Source organism: Sinohyriopsis cumingii, chromosome 2 (genome assembly GCF_028554795.1).
Source record: "Sinohyriopsis cumingii isolate HCF-2022 chromosome 2, ASM2855479v2, whole genome shotgun sequence".
In the NCBI taxonomy this organism is placed as follows: Eukaryota; Metazoa; Mollusca; class Bivalvia; order Unionida; family Unionidae; genus Sinohyriopsis; species Sinohyriopsis cumingii.
This window is the reverse complement of record NC_142962.1, coordinates 35,228,479-35,255,315: the sequence shown is the minus strand read 5'-3', so window position 1 is coordinate 35,255,315 and position 26,837 is coordinate 35,228,479. Positions and strand designations below refer to the sequence as shown.

Below are 26,837 nucleotides of genomic sequence, written 5' to 3'. Positions count from 1 at the left end.
TTCTGGTAGGCACAACCATAAACATGACAAAAGTCAAGTACGCAATATAAATTCAATATACATAACATTATTTATTTGTGGTGACACCAATCTGTATTTTATTACAAATTTATGGTACTTTTCATCTTTGTAGCTGTAATGACCATCACTTCAGTCACTTAATGAGTTAATGGGTGCATTTTGATGACGTCACCAAATTTGAATATTCTTTGTGTATTTAATCACTTGTGCATCGACATTGCATATAAATTACAAATTTAGAAATTTCTTGACAATTTGCACAAAAAAATCAAATTTCTTGTTAACTCATTAACCCCTGGCGCCGCGTTTACGTGGCAGGAGGTAGTAGCCTACTGCCGAGCTCTGTAGTGTCAACGTCATTTAAGATGCACTAAAGTGGGTGGTATTATAGAAAGGTAGACAGATGTAACTTTACAATGATACTTAATAATCTGGACGATCTAGTTGCACTACAAAATACTGAGGGAAAAACTTTTTTTTGGACCCTTTTATTTCACCCAAAATTCGCCCGTGGTCGGAATCCGATTTATGTCCAGATTTTAGACTTTTTGGCCTCAAATCTAAGGCAGACCGGTCTGAATTGCACACAGACAGGTGAACCCTTGCAAAAAGTAGGATAAGGTAGGCCTTTGGAATAAAGAGTGGTCTCGATCCGAAAATGATGGGTCCGTTAAGCAAAAAAAAAAAAAAAAAAAACCCCAAAAAACAAACAAACTCCAACTTTTACCATTCTGATCATGCGCGAGCAAAATAACCAATGGAAAACTTTGTTTTTAACACAACTAGGCATGAGGTTAATGGAAAATCGCTTGGAAGTCGATGTATTAGGATGTGATCAGAAACAGCCCCCAAAATGTGTTTCCTACTCACATTTCAGACGACGACAAAAACATCCAGGGGTTAATGAGTTAATCTCCGTTGTTCTAAAATGGATTACTGCAGTTTCTATCAACGTCTCCCCATCCAATTACTACTTCATCCATATCGTGACATGCAGTGCTGACAGACTGGTGGAAAATACACGTAATCATCTCGTGACTTGGCCTTGATGATTTACTCTGGCAGATGGATTCCACTGTTACCAGTACCTATCAGCAGATATGTTCAATTTAAACCAACAGATTATAATCTGTACAAGATGTGGTGAAGAAACCAATCGCGTGCACCAAGTTACCACTTGTCCCTGACATCTGAACCCAAGACCACTAAATCAAAAGGGAATTTTGCTTCCCTAGTCGTTGTGGGGTGCGGGTCCAAATCCTGCAAAGACTAAACACGGGCTGACCGCCTTTGTGTGTTCCTAAGTAAGGCACTTTACACCAACTGCTTCAACACGATATAACCTTCATGTGTTGATGTGCTATCAAACACCGATCAGTCAGTAAATTGCCTGTTATAGCAATGATCCAAAGTCTGATGGTGATTTAAAAGTTCAGAGTAAAGTTTTGCCCAAGAAATCAATGCGTGAACATAAGGACGAATCGGTAGTGTAGGACTTTAGATGATAGTTGGCGGGGGTCTTGATACCAAGGGTAAATAAAGAAAGGCACAGTTCTCCAGAAATAATATCTTTAATGTAAAGAAATACATGCTCATAAATAAGTGACGCTGACTAGGTGTATTGCAGTGGTGTAAAACCTGCCGGATTGTAATCCTGACCCCTGTGTTGTAATATGGCCAAGAATTTGAACCTTTCTCCCATCTGATCTGGACTCGTAAGCATCTTATACCCGGATATCAAATCCTTCCGCGCTTCCGATGTTGCATTCTGAAGCAGCATCTGTACATAGGAAAATGTAACGCAAATATACTAGTTATTCAATCACAGATCCAAGCATTAATAGGCGATTTTACAAGGAAGTGATTTTGTAGATTTATGTTTGCTTAAAATTTTAAAATTTTCATATTGAGATCATCATTTAAAAATTATTGTTTTATAATGTTGTGTATATATAATTGCGCGTCTAACGTTGTTCCAAGATTCTAAGTTAGACAATGTAAACAGGATGCTTATATGGTTAATTTCCGTCCATGATCGTATAATATAAATATGTTGTTTACACAGCATTCGAGTTTAGAACATTCCAGGCACAAATTTATTTACAATGGGACTGGAGTTTTCAATTTAAATGACTCACATTTAGATCAAGTGAAAATGCGTATAAACAGGGACTTTATAAACACACAATTCTTTTCCTGTTTCGGTCAGCCTCCTTTTTATTAGAATTAAGTTGTGTTCAGACATAATTCGAGAGGAAGTTTTTATTGAAATTAATTATTGGAATTACTAATTGCTCACTAACTTTGGATTAACACGTAATTTTGTAAACTCATTTAAAGACATTCTGAATTGCATCATTGTAGTACATCAGGTCATTCAAGGCTATTCGAATTTATTCGAAACATTCTATATGTCTCGACCTGTGATACACATTTAGGATTATATGGGACTTTAATTTACAATAGTGTAAGTGTCTCGTGAATTTTCACTTTGTTGAGAAATAAATTGCTTGCTGAATTTACTTTTCTTTCTGTTACATATTCTAAGCCCTAGAGTTAAAATATTACACCATTTATAATGATGTTGAAACGAAGTATCCAACCACGTTGAGTAGCTGACAAGCAGTAAGCTATCTGGCGTTTGACGCCTCAACTAAAGGATTAACAAACGATTCACGCAAATGAATGCACCTGCATGGTCCAACCCATGCACCTTCGACGTCATCCTCATCTTGTAGGTCTGACATTACGTAGTTAGATACGTTTTGTGTTAAGTACAAAAATGCGTAAAATTCTGTTTTTGTGTAAGTTGCTGTGTTTGCCAATTGGTGGAATTGAAAGAAATGACGTAAATACCGACAAAAAGGCATTGTTTTAGTATCCCGCGTCATCGTATTTTCGCTGTTTTACTCTCAGGCTGACAAAACAAAACCTTCCAGATACACAAATTGTACATCCAAATTGCCAGGAATATATGTCTACCTACAATACATGGTAAAAGTGATAATTTACTGAACTCTTCCTAAACAACAAACAAACAAAAACTAAACAAACATCCCCCCAAAACAACAAAAAACATACCGCAACCCACCCCACCCCCCAAACATTGAACACACAAAATACCCAACAAAAAACAAAAGTTAAAAATCTTCGGTCTGCCTAATACGTTCACAGATAGGCACCCTACAATCAACGTTCCATCTAAGCGAATGGTAGATGTGCGCACTATGCGCGCTGCCTTGTGCAAGCATTACGGTGACTTGAGCAAATTTTTTAGATCTACGTCGATTGCGATGCGTGGGATCGTCTGCGCGCGCGCAGCTTAAAGGGGACGGTGCCTACAATTCTCCATTTTCATTTCAGTATTAGGTGAATATACGTATATTTCTTTCGTTGTGTCTCTCTTTATTCTGTTTTGTTGTCATGTTTCTAGGTGATGTATTTTAAGAGGAATGCAACATTACAGAGAGGACCGCTCCGGTGGCCTAATGGTTAGAGCGTCCGCCTCGGATGCCGGAGGTCGCGGATTCGAACTCCGGCCCAGTCATACCAAAGACTTATAAAAATGGTGCTAACAGCTACCTCGCTAGGTGCTCAGCATTAAGATGTTAGTGTTAGGACTGGTTATCCTGGTTTCAGGATAATGTGACCGACTGATATGTGTCTGCGGCATGATGCCCCAGTGCTAGACATCACTATAAACTGCAGACATTGTAACGATATGACTGATAATTTTTTAAAGCTTTGTTCAAAATCCACATCACACATACACACACACGCTTTACACAAAAATTGGGAGTTTTCATATTATTTGTAATAAACTGTGTAAGTTGGGTGACCTATTTGAATAAAAAATAAGTAAGCTTCAATATCATAGATTAGATACAAGAAAGGTCAATGTGCCGGTTGATCACGGTGTATCCTGTCCATCGTACTCACAATTTCAAGCGAACCATGAAGAAAATAACCACCCGGCGCATCAGGCTACAGCCGAACATGGTCTACACTGTTCTCTCTGAGTGTCTTTAGGTTAATACGGTTGATATTTCTTGTACACAGGGTCCAAAATAACTTCAAATTCTTGGACTGCTTTTTTGTTTTTCGTCAATACAAAAATGACTAAAGAAACAGCAAAATACGCTAACGGTTAACAAAGCAACATCCCTTATTAGATACAAAAGATAATTCAGACATATACTTGTTATCACAACAAGATGCCGTTATTTGAATACAAAGCAGCGGTGGATGAACCTGTCGATGGGGAATGCGATATGAAGAATACAACAAACGGTTCAAGCAACGCCCAGGTCCAACGAGCCAAGCATACACCTTTTATTACGGTATAAATCTGCCTAATAACTTAGAACTCCTGAGGCACGTGTCGATATACATGTATGCGTTGTTCGTACTGAATCAGACTGAGGAAGCTGAATAAAGCAACTTACCTCTGAGAAATATGTACTCATCAGAAAAATGCTAAAAGCCAGTCTGACAAGCGCTGGTCTCTTGCCAATTAGCGCACTCACTCCTAGAGCTTTAGAGACATTTCGCGAGTGAACTTTAATATAAACGAGAGCAAGAGAAAAGGCGTGGGGACCTAGATCTAGCCATATTGTGAATGTAAGTATAATACTTTTCATATAATACGTCATTAACGTGAAAACTTGCTAAAGTGGTATGAAACTTCTAAACTGTGAGAGATGCTTATTGTCTGTGCCGGAGCTCCAATATGATGATGATGATGATGATGATGATATATATATATATATATATATATATATATATATATATATATATATATATATATATATATATATATATAAAATTTTTAATGTATTGTAGAAATTACAACTGGAAAAACTTATATAACAATATTAAAAAAATTTAAACTGTAAATTGGTTTTCCTTTTTCCACCTAAATATTTCATGAATAGGATTTACCCATGATGCAAAGCCTTTAGCTGTAGTTGCCGACAATACACTTTGTTTCTTCTTTTGGTTGAACACAGACAACTGAAACACCCAAATCCAATTTGAAATATCATAGATAAAATGTTGTATGTTCGAAGTGGGCTACCATCAGCTTACTTAAACTGGCAGAGTACATAAATAGTTAGATTTGTTTGGTTTTGTTTTTCCATACACCATGTGCATTAAATCGTATAGTTAATCTAAATGATGAACGTGAAAACACGAACGGCATTGTTTAGTTTAGAACGCACTTTAGTCCCTCAGTACATAAAACTCCGGAATCCAAAGCGTTGGAGAAAGCGATAGAAACTACCAGCACCCATACAAGCACTTTTTGTATGGAAATTATACGATTCTTGTTAACTATGTACATGATAAAGGAAGATGTATTATTATTTGGTCTATGTAATTATAATATTGCTTGGTGTATATGGTGTGACAGTATTATATGACAGACGTATTAAGTGATGTATTATTTCTTACAGCTCATTCTAATGTAAAAATGTATTTGTGTATGTAAGAACGCTGGAACGTTGTTACCGATTCATTTGCAATGTACATCGTGTTTTGCAGTCTGATGTCATTATACTCGAAAAGACGAAGGTGATACAGTCACTCAGGACGTTCAATATCTCCCAAGATTTTTAAAAATATTACCTCCAATTTTCAACGTATGATCGTCGGTTGGAAGGTTTTATCAGCACTTTAAACACATTATTGGATATATCACGCCTAAGAAATGGGAGCAAAGTTCCCTTTCCCAAGGACACACTAAGTCAGTCAACTCGGACTGGCCTGGACGGGTATAAAACTCACGACCCTTTGATTCCGACTAAGAGCCTCAAGCAACTCAGTTAACCCTCTGGCTGTAGAAGAAGTTCATATTAGAAACCATTTTAAATACACTTTAGATAGGAGGAGACAAAAGACCTTGAATATTTTCAGTTTCACACTCTTAACTATGTTTCATATTTGTTGTTGTTATTGTTACAAAATGTGGGAAGATATTCCTGTACAATATGAAGTCATATTTATAATGGACCATTTTTCGCAGATGGAATTTCATTATTTGTCAATTAATTTTAAACAGATGGCGACAGGTTATGGCTAAAATTAACAGCAGCGACATTTTTTTCTTCTCATATACTAGTTGATGGAGTTATATTCAAAATTTTGGCTACTATGTAAGTTTATTGCACCTGCTAAAACAATATTGGTTTCAAAATTAAAATAATAATTAGTTCACGACCAATGCCACTAATTCAGCTCTTCTGGCCAAGAGAAACAATAAAAACTTATTGCTCTTATTAGGTCTATAGATGTTCTAGTAAAATGCTGATTGAATACAAACAGAAGTTGGTTTAAATTTGAGCTGCAACGATTATCCCAAAATAAACGTTGATGTTCAAGTAGGAACGGTAACAAAACTTGGCAACCGGCTAATCTGCCTCACGCCCACCCCTTCTGGCAACCGGTTAATCTGCCTCACGCCCCATTCCTTTTCCCTTGATTGGAACTGATTACTGCATGGGATTCCGGAGGGAATGGCAAAACATTTAAAAGTGGAACGATCTCCTGCACAGGAAATCGACTAATACCTTGTCAGCATTTTTATTAGGTTTTAGGAACTGTAAGCTTTAATTATGTTGTAATTCATGCCAGTTTACTGTCTGTACATGAGATGTTTTCTACTGCAATTAACAAATTATGGTTCGAGTAATGTCTTACGGGTAAAGGCATTTACTAACCGTTTCAGCCCCGGTTAAAAACAAGTTTTCACGATCGTTTTGATAGTCTGGATGGCACGCGGCGAAATGGAGTATAAGACTCGTTCCCAGGATTAGCCGGTACATACTTGATGTGTTGATACAAGTCTTGAGGTTAAGTGCCTTCCTGTAGTGCAGTGCAGCGGTATTCTATTTACAGCCGGCCTTCAACTCTCAACCTTATCAATACTTAATTCTTAATACCCATGATAAGGACACTAACCTTACCGTGTATATTATCCTGAGAAAGTGTTGATGAATGAGAATCTTGTACTACACTGTACTCCTCACACACAGATACAGATATATATATATATATATATATATATATATATATATATATATATATATATATATATATATATATATATATATATATATATATATATATATATATGTGTGTGTGTGTGTGTATGTATATATATATATATATATATGTGTGTGTGTGTGTGTGTATGTATATATATATATATATATATATATATATATATATATATATATATATATATATATACATACACGGATATACGTTGATAGTTTATTCTTTCAAGAGTATTCGCATTATCGTAGATACTCTTCAGGTAGACGCATTGAACTTTCAAAAATACTTTTGTAAATAACGGACGTCATCATTATGCCATTTGCTCGTTGCTTATAGCGCGAGCTATACAACACTTGTACATAAAAAGAAATTTTTAAGTCTGAAGATATCAATGAAAATCCTTCCGTTTCCTATCCAAAAAAATGAGAATTACATTCAATGATGTTTTGAAAGTATGCCAATGTAATCAAACAATTAAAAAAGTGGTAGATACAAATTAGAACAACCAATATTGCTTTCCTATCGCCATGTTATAAAAATGTTTCAGTGTATTAATTTCAATTTAACATGCATCTCGAATAATTAGTTACAACTGTTAACGTTTGGTTGCAGAGTGCGCATATATATATATATATATATATATATATATATATATATATATATATATATATATATATATATATATATATATATATATATATATATATTCGATTCCTTTTGACATTTGATTTTTTTGACGGCACGGTTTGTCTGATCAAGCATTCCTACATAAGCAAGGTGACACTTCTTGAATATATCCATGTGTCTTCCAGATACGAGTGCTTTATGTAAAATTTTGGTCAGAAATAATTTGAAATTAATTGTAATCGAAATATTTGTACATTTGACCTTTGTCCCCTCCCAGAGACCCCAGGGCTTGGAGTAATAAATTACACTCCACTTACATTTGCTTATTCAGGGATATCACAACTACAAAAGTTTCTTAAATCTCCACATAAAGGATTAGGGAGATATATTACAACGAACAGAAAGTCGGACAAAGAACTATCCGGCTGGGTTTCTCCACTCCGGATGTGTCCGGTTTTCCCACACACCTACCCCACCCGCACCATCTTGCACCCCCAATTCTTTCATAAAATGGCTTTTTTGTTTGTTTGTTTGTTGGTTGTTTTTTTGGGGTGGGTGGTGTGTCCTTTATTTTAATTACCGATTTACAGAAAGGGTGGAGAAGCATGGCAAGATAAGATTTTTTTATCTTAAAACCCGGCCCGTCTGAGTATTTCCGAGTAGTGTAAAACCCCGCCTGGGTCTGGTACCCATCAATTCCAAGTGATAATACATGTACATTTTATTAACCTGGATTTTATGACATAAATTGTCGATCCTGAACGAATAAACAAATAGTGAACAACAGTTATATTTCTTAGTTTATTATATTATGGAATTAATCCACGTTTAAGTGCTTTTACTTATGAATTTTAAAGTGAGATTAATTATATGGAAATCATGTTATCGTGACAGTTTTTTGATTAAGATAGCAAGTTAACACTGTATCAAATCATATTTTAACGGGTTGAGTCAATTCAGAAGTGGCACTTGGTCTGGTAGTTTGATTGACTGGAATGAAAATAACAAGGACGATCAACTGCCAATGGAGGCGTGATTATAAAATCGGTTGAAATCCAATCATATTTTCTCAGATTATGGAGTTTAAAACCTTTAATCAGGATCACTAAACATCAACACAGTGAACTGATTCGAGATGTGGTTTAGATGTCCTTCTGTACCGAGTCAAGATAGTATTGTATCAAGTTATCGTTTTGAAAACTTGACTGGAGTAAAAAAAATGTAAAAAGTTACTTTGGTCTAGACCTGAAGGTAAAAGAGGGCTAGTTATACATGAACTATATATCTCAACCTGTCGATTATATTGATGGCATCCTATGAAAATCTATTTTATATATATATATATATATATATATATATATATATATATATATATATATATATATATATATATATATATATCGACCTCATTTGAAGTTTATACATCACATCAATCCTGAAATAGTTTCCAAATGACTATGTATCATTTCATGACATACATGTCAAACCCAAAAAACACATTCTAAAAGGTGTGAGACCTGCAGTCCACAAATCTTACACATCACCTTTTTTGTTTTTAATCCACTGTCTAGTTGAACACGTTTATATCTGTATCGAGATATACCTGCCCCAAATGCCATGTTCGATAAAATCTGTTTGTATACATCCCAGGTATTGTATTCTTATGCAAGTGCTAATGGACATACAACATACACCTGATGGCAGAAAACAAGACAATGCATAAGCACGATTGACTGTATGGCTAGGATAGGAACAAAACAAGGAATCAATCACTCTTAAATGAGATTATGTTTCTATCCTTGCTCAAATAGGAAACTCATTTTCTTGAATTCCTAACTGAGATGTGTGTATTATGTCTAAACCCTTCTACTAGGAGTTCATCTCGACCTTCCATCATAAAACATCACTCCATTCCAATTCTTACTAAAGAATAATCTGACCAATCAAAAGAATGCATTTGTATCTTGTGTGTAAAATTTCAAAGTCTTCAGTAACATTTCTTGCTCGAAACGTTGAGTAAAGTTTTATGACAAATGGGCATGACTTATGACAAATGGACATGACAGCAGCACCTATACGGTTTTCAATGTGTTTATATGCATGGTCTTGTTTAAGGCAGCTGATTTTATACTGAAATGGACAATTACTTAAATACACTTTCTACCAAATGAAAACAAAAATTATTTTTGAATATTTAAACCATACACAAATGTACCAATATTACATTTTATGACATGAAATAGCAAAAGGGAACTGCACTCGAAACTGGTGATATACTAAGCTGTTTCCTTAGTTAAAAAATACAAACAAATCTTTATACATCAATTAATCTTGGTATTAACTGGCTCAGTTTCAAGAGATCAAAGGTACAAATATAATTCCTTTTGTAACACCTTAAGAGCACAGTCACATGTAATAATTTTAACTTTTTGTTACAGAGCTTTCCTGTTAACTAAAGTAGATTCACTGGACAATAATGAATTCAAGTAGCCAGGTTTCGGACATTGTTTCTACTCCACAAGATTCTGTTCCCAAAGTTCAAGAGGATGATATGAAGAAATCAAAAATTGATAGCAATTTAGCTGGGAGTGCACTGAAAGCATATACACCGAACATTATGTGTACAAATAAAGTTTCTGAGGGCGTTTCTCATTGGCTAAACATAGACAAAAATGTTAATTTGGAAAGAACGATATCAAAAGCTCGGACTGTTGATCCAGAATCGATCAAGAAAGGATGGTTGGCCAATGATGACAATGATGCAAAAAACAAGAAATTAATCGATCACTCTCGAATAGAAGACATACAAAAAATCAAGACATGTAAGAAAGTTAAAGATGGAGTTTCGTTGTGGCAAAATTATGATGAACAATCTGATTTAGAAAGAGCTAAAGAGAAAGCTCGGTTGGTAGACCCTAAAAAGATCAAAATAGACAGAAGGGTATCTGACGGTGTATCTCACTGGAAAAGCTTTGCCACTGACCATCAATATAAACAGACTCTTAACCCATTCTTTGATTGGGAGGGAGCAGAGATCGAGGCTCGACGAATAAACCCTGCCTATCTAGAAGAGGACTATGGCTGGCCAGTCGAGGGGTCACTCACATGGATGCGTGGTCAAAAGGCTGGAAAACATATAGCTGCAGAGATAATTGAACTATGCAAAATTATTGCTGATCGTGGGGACAAACAGGAAGACGGAACATACAAAATTACTTTTGGGAAACTTTTCAAGACGTATGTATATATATCAGACAAAGTTGTTGGAATGCTCTGGCGTGCAAGAAGACACAAGTTGTTGGATTATCCTCGGGAAATGTTGTACCAGGGCCAGGATGATAATGTAGTGATCACCTTATTTAGGGTTCCAGATGATGGGGAGAAACTTGAGCTTAAATACTGGAGGAAAAATGATAACAATAATAACCAATAATAGCCCCTTCATTTAAATTTTTGTGCACAATTTTGTATATATTTTCTGCCAGTGTTAAATTTAAACTTCCTTGATTCACATCTTTCTGACCAAAACACAACTGTGGAGATGGGACGATTGCAAACAATATTTTTGATGTTACCCTTTCGCTGCTATTTCATTAAAATTTCCCTACATATTTTCTTCAATGCCAAAAGCAATTCTTCGAGATCAAGTATAAAAGTAAATGTAACCTAACAATATATCAAACTGATTAAAAAAACACAGAAAATCCACAGAAATCTCAAGGAAGATGATTACAGACCTGTCTTTATGTCACTCATTTTGCCAAATGAAAGGGGGATAACCAAGAGAATCGTTATAATCAAGTATTTGTTTTCCTTACTTGCTCTTCCTCCAAACATCACAGAGGTTATGGTAATATACATACCTTGTGTAGGTTGCAACTGCACTTTTAATTAAAACAAGAGAATCACATTTTGTTGAGCATGCCTTTTATTAATCTAAGTTGAAACAAGAACAAAAGAAAACTTTAGCAATGAGGCTAATCTAGGGTGTGGAAAGACATATGGATGCCAAGGTGCTTGCTATGTTCAGCTATGCCATGGCAATATGTCTGAAGGGTCTGCCTGGCACAGTGGTTTACTCAGAATACTCTTGTTTCTTCCACATCCATGACAAAGTCGGCCTCCTGATGTTCATATACTTAGTGTAGAGATATATAATCCCCTATGCACCTTGAATGCATGATCATGCTAGGGGAGCATTGGTTTGATCACCGTCTCTCACCAGCTGAAGGTGCCCTGATAAAATACCAGAGAGATCAACCGATAGACACACAGTACAATGCAAGGCAGCTTCGATAAATAACCCATACTATTAGGCACATGTCTTGTAGGGGTCATTTTGGAAAGTCACAGTGCAAATATTTTACAATAAGAGGCACTAAATCATGTAATATTAATAGAGATCACTTGACTTTTCTTTTCTTACGGAAATATAGCTTTTATGAATCTATCAAAGGGAGAAATAAACTGTGGTGGCCAAACATTCCTCTGCATTTTGAAGAAAAGATAGGCATTAACCAGGGTTCTCCATAGGTTGCTGAAAGTTGGAGCCCAGAACTCCTTTTCTGGAAGAAGTTGTAGCTCCAGCCTTCAATATAGGAATGCCAAATATGAAACCTTTTTTCCTTGTAATAAGTCAGAGTACTAAAAGTGGTTTGTTGTATCACCATTATCAATGTCATAAGACTGCCAATCCTATGAGTACATGTGTATGTGCATGATGCCTGGTAACTGTCCCCAAACACCTTCATGACAAGTTTTAAACTTTGGGATTGATTAGGGGTGGGGTTTACCTGTGTACAATGATCTGAAAATGATTTTCCATCATGTGCAGGGCAGGGCAACACATTTAATGTAATATTAAAGAAATGGGTAGTAATTTCATGGCTTTTGTGGAAATACATCTAAAAGTTCACATCTGATGTGAGTACACAAGAAATGAAAGTTTTAATAGAAAACCATAACAGGTTACTTTATCCTTGTCCAATGAATCAACTCCTCACAAATCTGTGTTGATAATGATGGACAATATGTGGGCATGATTCACCTGTTCATTAAAATGTGCAATTTTGCTGCATGCAGATATTTCCAGAACAAACATGCATACACTTTAGACACATACTGGTAATTGGTAACAGCTATATTTAGCATGAAATTCAAAATGGCCACAGGACAGAGGGTTTTGCTATTCCATGTTAATTTACAAGTCACCAAGCACAGAACTTGCTCTGGAAATATTATGTACATGTCACCAAAAGAACTCTTCAGCTGATGGTAGTTCTATAGCTGTGAGAAATACTGGAAAGTGTATAAAATGTACACCGATGTGTGCAGCCAACATTGGCTGCAGATTTTTGCAGGTTTTAATGAATAGGTGATATCAGCCCCATAACCACCAATCAATATGATCATGAGTGAGGCGATGAATTATTGGCCTAACTTTATCCCCAATCAAAATTCAGGAATAATTTTTATAGTCTTCATCAGTTCTCAGATGTGTTGTGTAATTTTCTTCCTGATATTTAAGTAAAGGAAGGAGACAAAAGATGTAATTTGTTTTTTTAAAAAGTATCAAGATTATAGAAGGTCATTGTTAACCTATCCCTTTGTTGTTTTGAAGTAAAATTCACCATTAGATTCAAGAAATCAGATTACATCAAAATTATTATTTCTGTATCAATAAAACTGTATGATTGAAAACATTAGTTTTATCTTTGCTACTGTAGTTAATTTTGGTGACACTTATCTACAATATGTACTTGCTTATAAGTATGGTTCTCTGCAAACAACATACACCAAGATCTGACAGTGCAACCTCATACACTGTATCATGATGCTATTTGTTCTACATATTACTCCTAACAAACTGCAAAGATCTTCTGGTGCATCATGTGATGCCAGCTCTTGGTCTGTGCAGTTTGTTGTTGTTGTTGTAGGGTTTAATGTCATTTTTCAGCACAAGATAGGCTATACATGGTGGCCATTATAAATGGTAGGGGAAGAACCTGGGAAAATCCCGGAAAGAACCACCCACCCATGAGAAGCTACTGGCTAGCTTTCTCACGTACCCACACTGGCTGAACCCGAGACTCGAACCCACGCAGACATAGGTGAGATGGCAGCGATTCATAATGGTGAGCACTTTAGACCACTCGGCCACTCAGGGCCCCCTGTGCAGTTTGCAATTGGATCCAACTTATAAGCAAGTATATATGGTAAATCTACCGGTACTTGGTGTAAATGTTCATTATGTGTGGCACTAGGTAAATACCATTAACCTGCTGTGATAAGCCCATGCTCAATTACCTGCCATACCATATCACAGGTAATTATTACTTTCGAATGTCTTACCAAGTGACAAGACCATCCCCAATTTTCACAAAATTTATGAGGTGGTTTTTACATGGGTAGATCATAGGAAAATATTGTGTTACATACTTAATGGTGATAATTTCTGTGATAATTTTTTGATAATGATTATTTTGCAGATAATCATATGTTCATTGTAGATTTGTGGACTGTTGAGTTTTAAATGTTCCAATAAATTTGTTTATTCTTAATTCTTGAAATTTCAATTACTGATGAAAGAAAGATACAGCCATCATTTTTCTGAATATTAAAATTATTCCCAGAATAATGCAAACAAGTAACACACACACACACACACACATTCTTGTATTTTGTGGATATAGAGGACTTGTGTATGGAACCGCGTACCGAGGACATTTGTTCTGGCGATGTTAGAGCAAAATCAAATACTGTTTGAGGCAGTACATTAATAAGAAATGGTGATGTATCAAGGAGGGAACTGTATTATCAATTCTAAGGAATATGAAATTTAGCAATGCAAGCGAGGATGCACACGTATATAAAAATTTTCTGTATAATCCATACAAACTAAGGACGCACACTATTTGACAAAATCACGGAGACCATGGACATTTGTACATTATGATCAACAAGGACATATTTGCACATCTAATCCAGTCTTAACAATCAGTACAACCGCTCAGGTGGCCTAGTGGTTTGAGCATCCGCCTCGGATGCGGGAGGTTGCGGGTTAGAACCCAGGCAGAGCCATAACAAAGACATGACAATGGTACTAACAGCTGCCTTGCTAGTCGCTCAGCATTAGGAGGTTAGTGTTATGACTTAGTCAGCCTGGTGTAAAAATAATGTGACTGCGTGTCACATCAGGCTACATGTATGTGGCATAATGCCCCAATGATAAGACATCACTATAAACTGCCACACTGCAGACAACATAGCGATATGACTGAAAGATTGTTAAAGCTACGTTAAAATCAAATCTAAATCACATATTATTATTAAGTAACTGTAACCTCTATAAGGGTTTCGACTACAACTGATCTTTAGGGCAATTACATTATTTTTTTGAATATATATCTTGTTGTTATTGACAGACTGATGAATTTACTAATTTACTGATTGTCCCGCAATTAGACTTTGGTACGACATAACACGCTTCAGACTAATCCATCGCTTTGGAGATCATCTCGTAATAAATTTGGAGTATCCACATTTGGTTGTAGCGCCCCGTTTTAAGGAATTCTTAGATTTGTGTGATTACTTGTTTGATTATTGGAACTGGATGCAATGGACACATTCCTTAGCCTAAATTACTAGCCATTGAGTAGGAGAAATGTCAAGGAGTGAAGTGTTAGTGAGTTTCCATGATGCCATGGTTGACTTTTAGTGAATTCAGGTCAAAACCGCATGGGTGTCCCTGGAGTAATATAGTCCCTATTAAAACCTAATGGTGTACATTGGTTGTGTGACTGCAGTGGCAGTATTTACGGCAGGAGACCGGTAAATTACACACAAGAATAAACAAGAAGGGACTTGGCAGATACCGTTTATGTCGCCATGGTGGCAAATGTGAAACAGTTGTACTGGCGAAATGTGCCTTGAAACTGTGAATTGACTGGCCTAAGGTGGCGCAGGAAAAATAGTTCCCTGTGTTAGAGGATAGTTGTATAGTTTCTACGGCTTGAACTGCTGACGATACGGAAAGTTGATGAAGAGAAACCATACAGATGTGCGGTTGATATATATTTGGCAAATTTTGAGATCTGTGTTCCTGCATTGATTAGCGAAAAATTTATGTATATAATGGACATGTCAGGCTTTCTAATTTATAACCGAAGTTGTAGAGAAGTCTTTGGAAATTTGGGGTAAACTTATGACTTCTAGTGGAATCGTGCCAGGGATTGATACTGCTCGGTCAAGCAAATACCCCTGGATTATAGCAATACTATTTGGCTGGATTAGATCATTTATGGCAGGAAACTTGCCTTATTGGCAATGACTATTCGCTTTTTGACAAAATATAGTAATATCTTTGTTGCATAATACGCGTACGAATCTTCTTTCTTTCTCTCTCTCTCTCTCTCTCTCTGGCATGTGCAGATATAAAGTTGAAAATAAGAACGAATGTTTGTGTTAGCCATATTGTGTATTTCACGGAGACTTTTTATTTTTCAAGTAACTTTGGCTGAATAAATCGATGATCCATACAACATTATTTCTGTTGTAATCTGTATAATGTTTTATCTCAACCTCAAGACAAAGAATAATGATAGACTAAAACATCGACAACAACAACAACAACAACAACAACAACTTATCTATGTTAACTGAATCGAAACCTCTTAAAATGCTTTAAAGTTCAGTAATTGCAGAAGCGAAGAACAAAGTTCTATGAGAGTAGATGTATGCATAAATTTAGTGGATGGGGATACTTGTCTAATACCTTTTTATAAACAGTTTATTCTGTTTTTTTTTGTTGTTTTTTTTTGTTGTTTTGGAGCCATGAATGAACAAGAATATATGTCAATGGTACAACACTCTCTTGGTTCACCTTCAGAATCATTTAGTTTATACATTTGCTAATTCAGTGTACCACGTAAAGGTGTTTTGTATCGCTGATTGGAAGTTTTAAACAGTTTTTTTTCTTTCCTGCGTCGCCTTCTGTATTAAACATACTGAATAAAGACTAAATGAGTAAGAATATTACAGTCTAATGCAGCTCTAAGTAAATGTTCTGTTAAGTTATAAATACAAGTTCGTCCTGTAGAACATCCTGAGCGTTATAAATACAAGTTCGTCCTGTAGAACATCCTGAGCGTTTTGGCTATTGTTAAAAACCTCTTTAAATTTGGGAAAGCAATATAGATTGACATCTTGTATTTATATGTTGTGTGTTGTTTTAATAAGACTTCGTTTACAACAGAAATAGCGATACAATAATTCATGATATGTTCAGCAAAGTCATCCAATCGCCAACGGAAGCAAGTGAATACATTTAAAAGAACATTTAATGCATTCAACAGTGTATGGTTGCTTGCATGTTTAGTCGCAGGTCTTAAGAGCGTGATAATGAAAAACATATTCCTGTAATTAAATGTTTCATTTTGGGACTGATCATCTTGATGATAAATGTTTGACCTCTGTATAATACATTTATCTTTCTATATATTTACTGAAGTTCTGTGCATGTAACTTCCAAATTCGGTTAGTGATAATTCGATCTCATCGTGACAGGATTTTGTTTACTTGAATCACATATGTTATATCCTGTTTGAATACTAAATAGGCAAATTATGAAATAGGGGAGGATAAAGCTCATTTAATAATCACAAAATAAATTTTGCATATCAAGGATGTCTTTTCAATATCTTAACGTGTGTAAAATCTCACCACACACAGGACGTTTTAACTTTACAGATGGGTCGGATAATTAGCAGCTTCATTCCAACTCTACAATGAATTCATGCGTATTTCCAATAGCATTTTGATGTACTTCTTTCGTACATGTCATAGATTGAACGTGTGTGGTATGAATGTATCCTGAGTTTCCCAACAATATTGTCTCACATGTATGAAATATTAATACAAATACCAGGGACTGTTATATGCACCAGCTTATCTTCTTATAGTTTAGCTTAGTAGTTTATATCTGATGCTTGGATCTAAAGGGAGATAATACCTTTTTGCAATGTGTAATTTGATAGTGGAGATCTCTTTACAAGTTTTCCACTGGGCAATCGAGAACATGGTTTTGAGCGTGTGTATCAGCAACTTAGGAGGAAAGATACACTCCAAAAGCGCGAACAAATACCAAGCGTGTAAACGGGGACCTTCCTACAAATCACGATTTTATGTTATTCTAGGCTAAAATAGTTGGGAGAAGCAAGATTTGATAATTTTACCAACCGAGGACGTCCTCGGTACGTTGGTGTGTAATCTCGTTAATGTCCTCGGTTTACACACACACACACACACACACACACACACAGACACACAGACACACACACACACACACACACACACAGTTCATGTAATGGTACTGGCATTCTAATATTTTTCAACAGAAACACAAAAATTATTTTTCAAAATCAGAATTCAGAATAGATAAAATCTGACTACCCATTCAAATCAGATTTCAGAAAATATAAAATCAGGTGCCCATTCAAATCAGATTTCAGAATGTACAAAATCATGTTACCCATTCAAATCAGATTTCTGAAAATATAAAATCAGGTGCCCATTCAAATCAGATTTCTGAATACACAAAATCAGGTTACCCATTCAAATCAGATTTCAGAATATACAAAATCATCTACCTATTCAAAACAAACTACTGCATAAAACATTATACTACAAATATTTTGCCATTTAAAGCCCACAAAAACATGAATGCTGATATTCAAGAAAATGGATGAATGATATCCATGAAAATGAATGAATGATATCCATGAAAATGAATGAATGATATCCATGAAAATGGATGAATGATATCCATGAAAATGAATGAATGCATGGCATTTCTTTTTTACCTCTCTATATGACCTCCATCTTTATTTATTACTGAATCACTGTGACCATGATGGTATTTCTTATCTGAGTCAATGTGACTATGATGATATTTCTTATTTGAGTCAATGTGATGATAATGGTATTTCTTATTGGAGCCACTTTGAGTATGATGGTACAGTAGTTGTTATTGGAGTCACTGCAACAATGATTTTATTTATTATATGAGTCCATGTGACCAAGATGGTATTTTTATTGAGTCATTGTAACCATGATCTTTATTTTTTATTTGAGTCACTATGACTATAACAGTATCTCTTTTTAAGTCACTGTTACATAATGTTATTTCTTTTTTGAGTCACTGTTACTATGAGTGTAGATCTTATATGAGTCTTTGTGACTGATATCTTATCTGAGTAACTGTGACCATGACTTATTTCTTATCTGAGTCACTTTGACCATGAGAGTATTTATGAATCACTGTTAACATGATCTTTTGATCATAAAACAAACTGTTTAGGAAGAAAGCCATCCAATAAATTTTTTAAAGTATAAAGGCCTAGAATTAAAAATTTGTTGCAGAAACCTTTTTCTGAACCATTTTGACCATAGTTTTTTGACCTATTGATCCCAAAAATCAGTAAGTTCCTTTCGTTGCCCTTATGTAAGTGTTCCACAAAGTTTGATCAAGGTACAATGACAGTTACTATGAAGAAACAAAAAATGTCAGACGAAATATGTGTACATTTTGCCACATGACAAGAACAAGAAGACTAATAAAATAATCCATGAAAAAATTAAAATGAACATATTCAAATTTATATTTATTAAACTCCTCAATGACTTTTCTTTCTTACCTGAAGCCGTACTCCAATCCCCATGTTATGCAGGAATTCATTCTGTGTCACAGGACCAAATATTTGAACTGAAAATTCAAATTTCACATATTAATTTGAAATAATGGACGAAGGACTTTGAATTTCACCAAAAAGACCATGGAGGTCTGGTTTTCAAACTTGCTCACATCATAAACATGGTGGTCAGATGTGCACCATTTTTAATAAAGATCAATTAAAGCCTGTCTGGTATACTCTTAATGGACATAAAAGCAAAATAACATGGAAATTACAAAAAAAATCAAAACATTTTGCCCTTGATTTGACTTTAATCAATAGTATGAACCCTGACATAATTGTATCTTACAATTTTTAAATAGCAAGATAAAACACAATGTTCATTGTAATCATATTTTCAAGCATCTATCATAAATGGTGTTCCATACATAAAGAACAGCCTGCTCTAATATCATGTATACTAACTTTTAAGTCAAACTCAACTGCAATCTGCACAGACCCAGAACTGCTGCTGCATAATGTGCTGGCAGATCTGGGTCTGTACATTCTGCTAGGAAAAATCAGTGAAACAAAAAACATATACCCTGGCCTTGCAGGCAGGTTAAGCTATGGCAGATAAAGACTTTTGTTGTTTGCAATATGACTTGACTTGTAAGCGAGTAGGGATGGTAATAGTAATCATATGCTGAGTGTAGATGAATTGTTGCAATGTTTAGAGTCAACATGACAGTGTCATGCTTGTCATGGAGGGTTAACCTGGGTAGGAGCCAATCAAATTTTACCTTATGCATATCATGAAAGGTTAACCATGTGTAGGAGCCAATCAAATTTTGACTTTATGCTTGTCATGAGAGGTTAACCCTGGGTAGGAGCCAACCAAATTTTGACCTTATGTTATTAAATCTACTGAGTAAATACCTGTGTCTTAATTCTTCTAAAACACTTTAATTAGAACTGTATCAGTTTTATGCATGAATTTAAACTATGCCTTAAAATATCGTAAAAAATTATTCAGGAGTTCCTCCAAGAATTACTGAACACTAAACTGGCTCACAATCATAGGGAAAGAAAACATTTGAAGAAAAAGTATGTTATGGTCAGACAAAAGGACCGTGCAATGGCCCACAAAATGGACTATACACATTGAAAGAAGTATGTTTTGGTGAAAATCCAATGACAATGTCATTCATCCATCCAGAGGATTAGTGATAACAAGATTGTTTAGATATAGTTGCAATGCTGCATGTCAGATTAGCACCATTTTTAGTCTGAATAACCACATATGGATATAGTGTTTTAGTAAAAACCCATGTCAATGGAAACATCTCTTTAGGAGTAGAAGCCATAAGAATTTAAACTGGCAGCCAAGACAGCCATTTTGGAAGTTAGATCAACATCATTTTTATACAGGCTCAATTACATACTGCAAGAAGTGCTTTAATGAAAATCAGTTGTTTACACAAATCATTAATTCAGGAAATGTAGACATAAAATGATTTTTAAGCTGGTCTCCATGGCAGCAAAGTTAGATATCAGATTAGTATAATTTTTATTTCAGATCTTCTACTTATAATAAGAAGTCTTTTAGTGAAAACTGCATGTGGATATTATGATCCATTCTAGAGAAGCAACAACAAGATTTTCAAAATAGCTACCATATTGGCCATAATGAATATCCAAGAAACACCATTTTCCTGTTTTTGGGCCATCTAGACTACAGCAAGAAACTGTAGCCAGGTTTCATGATTTTACTAACAAAACTACAGGATGAAAGTAAGTGCCAAGTTTCATGGCTGTCCTCCTAGTAGTTCAGAAGGAGTAGCAATAGCAAACACTTTGTAATGGACCACAGACAGAAGAAAGCCAGAACAGGGACACCTGGCTAGTGCATAAGCTTTCCTCATTTTTGATTCAGTCAGCTGTATTTCTTTCAATGTATTTACATGATTGTCCTCATCTAATATATAAATTTCCAACCTGGATTCATCACAAGAGATACTGTCCTCATGGAGATCTGAACCACTTGTACCTATCATGTCTCCCATCCTACAACCCCTTCTATATTCCCTGTGGCTTTTCCCCACTGGGAATTCTTTGCACATGCATGCATTCACATGGAAACTTTGCTTCTCAGGTCCGTATGAGTCTATGTGGAAGATGCACCACAGATTGCTTAACTAGCACATGTCCATCACAGACTGCTTAACCAGGTCTGGATGCTGAAGAGAAAAGTAATGCATCTGGTATCATGCAGTGAAGTCTCATTGGGAACTGCGCAATCCTGTATCAACAATTTGGTCCTGTAATAAGTATTTCAGCACCTTGTGATACACACGTGCAACATTACTGTTGGTAAAGATAAGCAAAATATCTTGGGTGAGTTCTTGCTTGCAGTTTTGCAAATATCATTAGACTTTCCAGTTGGGTGGCCAGATTGTCTCTTATCTGAAATGTCATAAACACATGACATGGTGTGATGACAAACTGTTGGTTACCTATTTGCCATGAGCATTCTGCTGCTTGCACCAAGTCTGTGGTCATCGTAAGGAATGAAATCATAGATTTTCCACCAGTCTCTATAAATGCTATCAAATATGTCTGAGGACAATAAGGGGTTTTATGAATGCATCCAAAGTGTAAGTTTGGATAACACAATTTTACCACTGTCAGCAGCACCATCATGATAAATTGCATGGTTGTTGTTGCCTTTTATGAGTTAGCATCACAATGTGTTTTGCCCAAAAATACTTTACATATGTCTCCTCAGAACTTGAATATGTGTGAGAGTGGAATCATGCAAGAAAACTTCTCACATATGTTAAGTTGGGGATGATGCTCTTCAACTCTGCATTTGAAATAGCATTTGTCTCCTAAAACCATATCATTGTTACTGGTGTCAACATTGTATTTGATACGGTCAGGGCATTTGTTTGTGTCTGTGATGAGCATCATAGATGGTCCAGTAGACCTTGTTGTAACAGTCAAGTCTGTGAATGTATAGCATTAACATCGATAGTACTTTTGATTCTATCAATGACTTACACTGCAACTTGTTTAACGATTCGCACAGTACATGAGACGAGGGCCATGATAACCTTTGGCACACTTGGGAACAATCCCCAGGGGACATCACCAAGGCCATTTCCATAATGTCGCATAAACAGGTGTTTTTGCATTGACAACACACATGGACATCACATGTACTTGTCACTGCAGTAAATATCAGGTTGATCTCTAATGTACAGATGTATCATTAGAGTCTCTCCACAGCAGTCAACCTGATCCACACAGAAGCTTCAAAACATTACTGCCATAGGAGTAATCAACATCAAATCACCCAGGGATGCAATTGGGGAAAACCAGAACAGAATATAACCTTGAGAAACTTTACCTCATAAAAGCATTAAATAATGAAACCACACTTATGATTGGGTTAAACCTGCTGATGTGATCTGGCAAATAATTGTCACCTTTACATATGAAGCAGTTTCACAGTCACCCATGTTAGACTCACTTGGAAACAATTTGGTTCGGTATCTGTATACTGCAGGGGAGATAGAAAGCACACAACATTGTGTTACTGACCCAATATGTTTATGATCTCAGATTGAATGAACATTCCAGAGCACCAACAGAATATCACCTAGTGCCAGCAAATACCTCCACTACCAAATGGGGCTTACATGTGACAGGAATTACAAGTTGTTCCTGTGAGTACACAATCCATCACATGGTCTCCAGTGGGGACAAAGTTACCTTGGAACAGTGAAGCACACCCATGCAAGGTTTCATTGACCAAATATGATTACAGCATGGGTGAATGATTTAGTTTCTCATGATAATTTGCAAACATGCTGGGATTGAGATCTTGTATGGCCACAACCCAGAAAACTCCTTTGGCCATCTTAATATTTTTACAAGAGCCAACCACAGTCAAGTACATTTCTGGCCAGTCTGAGGTATTCCATAATGGGTTTGGTTTGCCCATGCATTCATCTTGGAATTTTTTTATTGTGATTACTTAACATTGGAGGATTTAATGGATACTTATTCACTTTTATCTAACTTAGTTTTCAAAATCTGAATGTGACATGTCTGCATAAATATACCGGTAGCTTAATATTATCGTAATAAAACTCAAACATTGGTAATTTAGTTCAGTCCAGCAGGGATGCACCAATATAGATGGATTTCATCAACTTTAGTCAGGATTTCTTGCTATGTAGAAGCAACGAGTCCAACATAAAATAATTTGCTTGACTCAAAAGCCAGTTCCATGATCAATCAAAATAAGTTTTTCTTGCTTGATATTTAGACAAGGTCCACATAAATTCACATCTGCAAATTCTTGTTTGTTTTGCCAAATGCTCACTGTTAATACATTTAAAGAATTCTTTTTCAAATACATGAGTTGACACCATTCTCAGGTTGGAGTTCATTTGCATATATGACATCATCCGGGCATACTGGCAAAACTGCAGTACCCTATGGAATTTGCACATGTGCATTCCTAATTGCTGATACAACTGTTATTTCAGGTTCAGCCTGTGAAAAATATAGTTCTGCTTCAGGCACAAGAATGGGACAAGCTTAATATACTCAGTATACTTGCTCCTGGTATCTTCCACTACCCAGCACTAATACGGAGAAAGACGAGCACTGACAGCACTTCCGAGGCCAGCAGATAATCATTTTCTGTATAGTGAAGCTCATCTTGGAATTGATTTCTCTTAACAAACTGCATGAACCCAGATCTCTTGGCACATTATGTAGTTTGCAATTGTTTGTGTTATGATGCTTAAGAGTTAGTACAGCTAAAAACCTGAGTCATGAACAAAACATGATTGTCAGACTGATATCTACTTATTTATTGGAATTTAACTCAAGACAAAGTCTGGTCAAATTCACCTTTATATGAATAAGCCAATGTGCTAACTGAATGAAGTACAAAAATGTAGGCAACAACCTCTGACTTGACACCATGGTCAATTACAAGTAGGTCTGGTTTTCAAAACTCTTCATACAAAAGTGCATATATTGTGAAGGTCAGATATACACCATTTTCACTCAGTATCAATGAAATATTATAAGTGTTTTAGTGAAAACCCCATGCCAATGACATCATTTGTTATAAAGGAATAATGATAGGCTTTTTCAGTTGGTCACTATGGTGCCATTTTGGAGGTATCATCAGCACCATTTTAATTCTGAACGAGCTACATACTGTATAATAGTGTTTTAGTTAAAACCCCAGGCCAATAGGGCAATCCATTCATAAACAGTAGCTATAAATATATTTTCTAGGTGGCTATCATGGCAGCCATTTTGGACGTTGGATCAGAATCATTAATAAAGAAACAACTATGTAATTCAAGAAAGTTTCTTATTTCCTTCTGGTCCTCCAGTCACGAGATGTAGCTGTTTTTTGCCAAGTTGTGGGAGGTCACATTAGCATCCTTTCCATTTATGACCAACAAGATCTCATATACACATAATGCTATGGACATCAGTTGAGGTGAAGAAGTGACAACAATATTTTTCAGATGGACACCATAATGTCCATACTGGATGTCAGATTGGCATCATTTGCATTTAAGATTACTAGATATCATAAAAAGTTGTTAAGTGAAAACCCCAGCTAGACACTGTAAAGCTTTTTGTGCAAACCCAATGTCAATATGACCGTCTGTTTATGAAGATCAACAATAAAAAGAGTTTCAAGATGGCCACTGTGGTGGTTATATTGGATATCAGATCAGCAGCATTTTCATTTATGTCCAACTTGACATTTAAAAAAATCTTTCAGTAAAACCCCATACTGATATGACTATCCTTTCAGGAGTAGCAATAATACCATTTTCATTTGATATTGATTTTGATATTACTGCCTTTTGAGGATGAGTAACAATAAGAATTTCAAGATGGCCATCGTGGTAATACCACACTGGATGTCAGATCAACATCATTTTTCTTTTAGGATCAACTATAGATCATACAGTAATAAGTTTATTTTAGTAAAGACTTGTATTTTCACATAGTGCATAGTAAAGATTTATATATTATTTCAATTATAAACAGACTGTCCCATGGTTTGATAAAAATTGAAATTGATTCATTTTTTAAAGAGAAAAGTGAATAGTTAATGCTTATATAAACAATGAGAAAAAATAACCTTTTTTGTTGTGTTTTAAAGTCCCTCTGCATATTTATGAACACACTGATAATGATGCACATTATATGAAGACATCACTATTTCTTTGCAATTATCTGGGACAGACCACATTATATGAAGACATCACTATTTCTTTGCATTTATCTGGGACAGACCATATTATCTGAAGAAATCACTATTTCATTGCATTTATCTGGGACAGACCATATTATATGAAGACATCACTATTTCTTTTCATTTATCAAGGACAGACCGTATTATATGAAGACATCACTATATCTTTGCAATTATCTGGGACAGACCATATTATATGAAGACATCTGTGTTTTTATGCATATATAAGGAACTGACCACATGATAAGAGGACATCACTATTTCTATGCAATAATAAGGGACTGACCATATCATATGAGAACTTCACTTTTTCTATGTATATATAAGGGAATGACCATTTTCATTTGTGTGCATGTGTGTGGTGTTGGCATGGGCTGGAATTTTCTTCCTAGTCCATTTATATTTTTTCCTTAATCTCGAGGTAAACAAACATTTTCAAATAATATGATGGTCAGAATAAGTTCTTTGTCTGTAAAGCAGAACATGAGTATTTTTCTTCATGGGATTTGGGAAATGGAAATTTCTTTCAAAAAACATCTCACCATCCCAACCCCTCCAAAAAATTAAATGATCTGTTCTTAAGAAAAATTACCATTCTTTCCTGCCATTTTAGTGAGGTAGGAAAAATCAACATCAGCAGTCAGATCAGCTGATCCTGGTTCAACAAGTACATCATGAAGTCTGTGGTTCTTGAATCCCTGTAGGGAAATAATAAATGTTTCCTTGATACAGACTCTTGAATCTCTGTTGGGAAATAAACAATATTTATGTGATACAGACTCTTGAATCCCTGCAGGGAAATAATAGATGTTCCTTTGATACAGACTCTTGAATCCCTGCAGGGAAAAAATAAATGTTTCTTTCATAAAGACTCCTAAATCCCTGCAGGGAAAAAATAAATGTTTCATTCATACAGACTCCTAAAATCCTGCAGGGAAAAAATAAATGTTTCATTCATACATACTCCTGAAACCCTGCAGGGAAAAAATAAATGTTTCTTTCATAAAGACTCCTGAAACCCTGCAGGGAAAAAATAAATGTTTTATTCATACATACTCCTGAAACCCTGCAGGGAAAAAATAAATGTTTCCTTGATACAGACTCTTGAATCTCTGTTGGGAAATAAACAATATTTATGCAATACAGACTCTTGA

At 35.5% G+C, this 26,837-nt stretch overlaps 2 protein-coding genes across 3 annotated transcripts in view; one reads left to right on the top strand and one right to left on the bottom strand.

The window, feature by feature from the left end:
- Nucleotides 1-1,573: 1,573 nt before the first annotated feature.
- LOC149804614 (protein arginine methyltransferase NDUFAF7, mitochondrial-like) overlaps nucleotides 1,574-26,837 on the bottom strand; it is a 71,149-nt gene continuing 45,885 nt past the window's right edge. Inside the window, exons 8-10 of the mRNA XM_089942436.1 lie at nucleotides 26,276-26,381; nucleotides 19,401-19,468; nucleotides 1,574-1,801 (exon numbers count right to left, since the gene is read on the bottom strand). Of these exons, the coding sequence (XP_089798562.1) occupies nucleotides 1,634-1,801; nucleotides 19,401-19,468; nucleotides 26,276-26,381 (342 nt within the window). The 3' untranslated portion in view covers nucleotides 1,574-1,633. The remainder of the gene's footprint in view (nucleotides 1,802-19,400; nucleotides 19,469-26,275; nucleotides 26,382-26,837) is intronic.
- LOC149804616 (uncharacterized) lies at nucleotides 4,265-13,407 on the top strand. Of its 2 annotated transcripts, XM_089942463.1 has the most exons (3): nucleotides 4,265-4,641; nucleotides 10,146-10,231; nucleotides 10,277-13,407. In XM_089942463.1, exons 2-3 carry the CDS (start codon nucleotides 10,184-10,186, stop codon nucleotides 11,138-11,140), a joined length of 912 nt encoding a protein of 303 aa, XP_089798589.1. In that variant the 5' UTR covers nucleotides 4,265-4,641; nucleotides 10,146-10,183; the 3' UTR covers nucleotides 11,141-13,407. The 2 variants fall into 2 exon arrangements, with proteins under 2 accessions (XP_089798589.1, XP_089798582.1); XM_089942456.1 differs by having other exon boundaries at nucleotides 4,293-4,641; nucleotides 10,146-13,407.

Excerpts from the sequence above, each read along its gene's own strand:
- LOC149804616 (XM_089942456.1), top strand. The coding sequence starts at position 10,184 with ATGAATTCAAGTAGCCAGGTTTCGGACATTGTTTCTACTCCACAAGAT.